The sequence below is a fragment of the Brachyhypopomus gauderio genome, chromosome 2, assembly GCF_052324685.1.
Source record: "Brachyhypopomus gauderio isolate BG-103 chromosome 2, BGAUD_0.2, whole genome shotgun sequence".
NCBI lineage: Eukaryota > Metazoa > Chordata > Actinopteri > Gymnotiformes > Hypopomidae > Brachyhypopomus > Brachyhypopomus gauderio.
The window spans coordinates 17,135,689-17,141,688 of record NC_135212.1 but is presented as its reverse complement, the minus strand read 5'-3'; the positions used below and the strand labels follow the sequence as shown (position 1 = coordinate 17,141,688).

At 44.2% G+C, this 6,000-nt stretch overlaps 1 protein-coding gene across 2 annotated transcripts in view; it reads right to left on the bottom strand.

Annotated features, from left to right (window-relative positions):
* The window catches only part of LOC143490607 (SH3 and multiple ankyrin repeat domains protein 2-like), a 203,531-nt gene that overhangs the window by 65,873 nt on the left and 131,658 nt on the right, over positions 1 to 6,000 (bottom strand). For both annotated transcript variants that reach the window (XM_076989141.1, XM_076989140.1), the window contains exon 15: positions 2,475 to 2,556. In XM_076989141.1, coding sequence (XP_076845256.1) covers positions 2,475 to 2,556 — 82 coding nt within the window. The remainder of the gene's footprint in view (positions 1 to 2,474; positions 2,557 to 6,000) is intronic.

The window sequence follows — 6,000 nt, the reverse complement described above, 5'->3', positions numbered from 1 at the left end:
ACTTTCAGCCGACGAGAACGTGCGCAGCCGTCTCCATCCTCCCGTTAGAGATGTTGGAGCGGACACTCCTGTCGTGATGAGCGCTCCTGCGCACACTCCTTCTACACGTCTCTCTCTCTCTCTCTCTCTCTCTCCGGGTTTCTTCCACAAGTCTCTCTCTCTCTCCGTCTTTCTTCTACACGTCTCTCTCTCTCCGTCTTTCTTCCACACGTCTCTTCGTGTTTGTGCCGGTGCAGGTCGCTGTTACCTCCTCCAGGCACCTCCGCGTCCTCTTTACCCGTTCACTAAAGGTGGCAACGACCCTGGAGGCAACATGAGTTGCTTTACAGCGTCTCCATCACGTTACAATTCCAGTGTAAAATATACACGTATGTAAATATAAGCATGTAACTTCTCGTGCTACTCGCCACACACGAACTTATACGTCTTTCTAAGCTGCAAGTTCATTTCTGTTTTTTGTTTGTGTTCTCTGTGTTTATGTTTGCGTGTGTGTAAAAGAGAGAGAGAGAGAGAGAGAGGGAGAGAGAGAGAGAGACTTCTGCAGTCCTAGCAACAGCGCGGGGGATGCTTAGTTGCCTTAGCAACACAATCTGTTTTTAAAGACGCCACGTTGATACAGGAGTAGGAGACAGGTTATCGGACATCGGCGCAATACGCATGTAAATTCCGACGTTTCGTTTATCTCTCTTTTCTTATATCAGAGATTCGCTGCAATTGTCGTGCCTTCCTTAATCTTTTACATCGCGAGACTGCGACAGCTGCTCGAATGCAGAATCGTAATGGTTGTATCTCGTGAGAAGTGTGGTGAGCAACTCACCAGCCAAAAATGACACAATGACCGACAATGTAATGCAATTACACACACTGTAATCTATTCCCTGAGCGCCTCGTATAAAAATCAGTAACAGTTTGGTTAAATTCAGAAATTCATTAAGTCATCATGACTTAAGAGGTTTCACTTTCAACATAGCTAATAATTGAAGGAAATAAGGCCCAGTGTAGGCCGAGGCCAATAATGATTATTGATTTTTTCTTGCTGCTGACCTATCCAGTCACTGTATTCAGTGAATCTCTTTCTCAGATCCATCCTGTCCACACCTTCCTCTCATATCCCGACATGGACAGTTTTCAGCTCATGCAAAATTTAATGGCACCTTCTGTCAGTTTAAAAAAACTCAGATGAATATTTCACAGAGTGAGGAGTCATGGTGTTCCAGCCCCTGGGGATATTCAGCTGAAGTTTGAGAAAAGCAGCTTTGAATTATCTCATTAAAAACCAATCTCACTGCAGACCTATGAAGTGCACTTAGCTCAGAGCTGGTGAAGAATAAATATCACTGTACAATATAAATGTCTCCACTGGAGTTAACAAGCCTGTTTTTTCAAGCTTTTCTCAACCCTGCTGATACTGTTAATTTTACCTCAATCATTAGGGGTTCCTGTATGTGCAGTTGTGTGTTATGTATAGTTTGGTGTATGACTGACTGTGCAGGAAACACCACTGGCAGTTCATACTGGTTGGTTTTTGCTGATAAATAATGGCATTCCCGGGCAGCAACTCCACCTGACAGTACACTGTGGCCTAGAGATCAGAGAAGATCAGAGAGGTGCGAACTCACTCAGAGAAAAACCTCCGTACCGTTGGTGATGTTACAGGCGAGAATATGGAAGGTTCTAGAACCCAGTTATCCTTATGGAGGATTTTACTCTATACAACAGTATGAGATCTTGTGATTCGCTGTCAGATAACACCACATACCTGCACTTACACACAAGCCTTATGACTGGTGGGGCCTAAAGCCCAGGGACAAATGTTTTTCTGAACTGACAACACACATAGTGTCGTGGTCAGGCCCGTGCTGATGATGGCTCCTGGACCAACCCCTCCAAGTAGGGCTGTGATGGAGCTTTTCAAACAAAGCAGTGGCAAGTTTGTCCTGATTTTGCTGACCCCGTTGTTGCCGAACACATCACAGTCTAAAGTAAACTGCGGGAAAAAAGGAGTCCCAAAAATAGACGAGAGGAGAGAAAAACATTGAAAATGTGTTTCCCACAGCACACATGGGCACTTTGCTGAGCTGCAAAGACGCTGTTGTATCACACGCAGTTCTGGGGCATCACACGTGATTCTGTGGCATCACACGATTCTCCACTTCTTTCGTTTGTCTGTGTTGCTGTCTACAAATGTCAGCTGATGAATTTCACAGTGATGCATCAGAGAGTAGTACAGTCTCCCCAGTCCCCTGGGTGGTGCATGGTGGTTCAGGCCTGCTTTAAGATAATACCGTTAACTCATTCACAGATTTTGTCACTGCGTGACGAGACTGAGGATAGAAACACTTACAAATGAAAACAGAGCAGCGTGGAGCTTCATTGTTTGGTTCTGAGGCTCTGATTTGCTGTTGTTGACTGCAGTACAGCAAACCCGCAAACCCATACACACGTACATTTAGCAGGCAGTGGGACGGCCATACCTAGAGGCATCGAAGCTGTCGTAGGACCCCACCGTGTAGTGCCTGAACAGCTTCTTCCTGTCTGCTCGCTCTGCTCGGCCCTCTGGGATAAAACCGATAAGAGCACATGATCGGTAACCAATGGAAGAGCACTTAATCAATCACTTTATCACAGAATGATATCATCAATCCGTTTCACTATTTAAACTGTGAGTCAGTCAGCCAAATCAAATCATATTGATTCCAGTCAAGAGAGGCTCCCACAGGAATCATACAGACACTCTGCAAATCGATGTAATTGATGCCTGGGGAGGAGAGAGAAGAGCCTTGAAAAACCAAGAGCTCATCAGCATGTATGGGGCCCAGCCAAGTGTTACAGCTCAATGTACTCATCACACGGGCCCACAGGGAGTGTCAGCATACCTGCAAATGTCACCTAACTCACCTGCTCAGGTGCCCTGCACTGCACAATTCATCCGCGTCCCAACCTATGTGTACAACACCCAGGTACAATATATTCAGCATTTACGGAACAAGATAGTTTTATGTCAAATGTTCTTGGACATGGGACAATGTATAATACCAGGCCTAAGTGACAGAAATCAGTGTTCCTGATAGCACATGCACCAACATGGGGATCTACATGCGTTTTCACGATCTTTTGGGCTTGCAGTCTTATGGTAATTTGGGCTGCTTTGAAGAACCACAGTCCAGAAGAGTTTGGTGATTTTCTTCCTCTATTATCTCTAGATATTTCTTTGGGCATATTGTATGGGCACATCTTCATCTCTCGCTCCATCCCTTCTATGAGATCTGCCTCATCTATACGAAGCAAAGACATGTATGTATAGTTTACAACAGTGACTAATATGGCAGAAATATTTACCAGGCAATATGAATTAAATTAACACTGCACACAATTGCACACAATTATTAGGCAAGTGAGTATTTTGACCATATCTTAAGTTTTATGCAAATTTTATGCATATGTCTAGGCTGTACAAACTTGAATGCTTATTGGATTTAAGCATATCAGGTGATATGTATTTGTGTAATAAGGGAGAGTGTGGCCTGAGGAGTTCAACACCCTCTATCAAGGTGTGTGATGCATAATTGTGAGGCAGTGTCCTCAGGCAAAATGAGCCAAAAATGCGATTAAAGACTCTGAAAAGTCAAAAATTGCAAAAAGTCTTTCAGGGGGATGCAGCACTCTTGAAATTAGTGTGTGATAACAGAACCATCAAATGTTTTGTTACATATGGACAACAGGGATGCAAGAAATGTGCTGGAAAAAAAGCAAATTAACTGCCAAAGACTTGAGAAGAATGAAACGTGAAGCTACCAGGAAAACATTATCCTCTCAGTGCTGTCATCCTCCGGAACTACAACTACCTCAGAGCTCAGAGACATGGCAAAGATAAGGGAGGTTGATACCAGGCCTCCACGAAATGAGATATATAAGTTGAAACATCAGAACTGGGCCAAAAAGGTTTTATGAACTGATGAGATGAATGATTCTTGACGGACCAGATGGATGGGCCCGTGGCTCTAAATCAACTAAGATTTTATTAGAGATGTATAAAGATAAATTGGACCTTTTTGGGTTGAAGATGGATTCATAATGTTTCTGCAGGGCAATGCTCCATCACATGCATTGGAGCACTCCACTGCAAGGCTAGCTAGGAAAGGCCTTGAAGATGAAAGAAAGACATGGCTGCAGCACTCACCTGACCTAAACCCAAGAACTTAGAGAACAGTACACCTCTCTGAACACCTCTCTGAACAATGTCTGGGAGGGTGTGGTTGCTGCCTCACAAAAAGTTGATCAGACTCCATGAATGGAAGACCTATGACTATCTCATGACACATATTGTTTTTTATTATTCTTTAAGAGATTAACATAAGTGAAATGGGTAATTCTTCATTTAGTTGCATAATCATGCACATTAATAGTTGCCCAATAATTATGTCCACAGATATTCTTCTAAGAAAGCCAAAACCTCACTTTTATATTCAGGTTTGAGATGGATTTGCATTTTTGATTGACTGAGAGCACTGTAGTTCAATAATATAACACATCTTAAAACATAAAACTTGCCTATTAGTGTAAGTGGCTAGATGTTTGAAATTATTTGGGAAAATGATCTTAACTTGATTTTACTGTTGATCTCTGATCTTTCAAAATGTTTTATTTTTGTCCATTTGTTGTACATTGAAATTTGTGTGGCACGAGTGACTGGACCACAGCTAGACCACTTGCATTGGGCTATTTGGGGAAGGTAGTGCAGGCCTGCAAGGGGTTTGGTATGTGGAGGCAAGCCCTCCTGGACATGGGGGGGTTTATACTGATTGGCATAACCTCTTCCTGTCCTCTCACCGACCGAGAGAGCTCACTAGAGCCTCCAGGGGAAGTCCCAGGAGTGACAGTGGGAATGCTCACCACTGTGATGATGAAACTGCCCCCGTCAAATTCCCCTCTCTCCCTAGGATCAGGAAGTAGTATGGAGGTCCCAGAAGCCTCCTCCCCAGAGGTCAGTGAGATGGAAACCAAGGAGGAGGAGTGGGCCACTTTTCACACAGGTCCTCAAGGGGTGCCTCACGCAGCGGTGAGGAGATGTCACCTCGTCACCCAAGTAGGTGCATCAGAGGCACCCGGAGCTAGGCCGCAAATCCTTTGGAACCCAGGAGTGGGGCACCCCCAGCAGAGATGCCCAGGACTGACACACATCTCCCGTGGCACCTAGGAGTAGTGTCCACTCTCAGCCGACGTGCGGCTCTCAGCCGATTTGTGCCCATCTCCATCACTGCTCCTATATGTTTAAATTTACCTGTGTTTGTGTCTAATCTGTTGTGTCCATTTGTGAATGTACCTCTCTTTGTTACCATGCTCATGGTCTAGGCTGTTTCATTGGCAAACTTCCCCACCAGAGGGGGGTGACTCCTGGAAGATCACTGGTTTCACTGGTTTCAGCTACTTTGTGTTCTGGTCCCCCCCCGGCCTTTGCGGGTACAGGGCCAACCGCTCCGGGAGGAGCTGCCTCTGTTGGGGGGGTCTGTCACGGGACGGCCCTGGACTCCTCCCTTTGGGTGTGTCTGTGTGTGGTTTAATTCATCTATGTCTATACTTCCTTGTGTATGTTGAGGTGTGTGTATCTCTTGTATTGTGAAGGTTATGTGTTACAGTTATTTCTTGTTGTAGTTCATGTATTTAAGGATATGACTTTTGTTTTGTCAGTGTTTATGAGAGTGTGCAAGTCTGGATATCCTGCCTTCTTGCTAGTGTAACAGTTATGCAGTTTGTGATGGCTTTTTAAGTTCCAGTAAACTAAGATAGCTGTGTGAATTGTAGGTTTGTAGTAGTGTTGACCAATTTTTTTAGTGATTGTTTTGACATGTGGCGCATGTGTTAGCATTTGCTAACCATAAGCTAGCTAAGTAATTTAGCAGCTGGCCCTATTACTTTACAATTTTATGTTTCTATTCTAAGCCTGTACACTGTAAAAACGAAAAAGTTGAGAAAACTCAAAATTTCAAGGCAACTTACTGC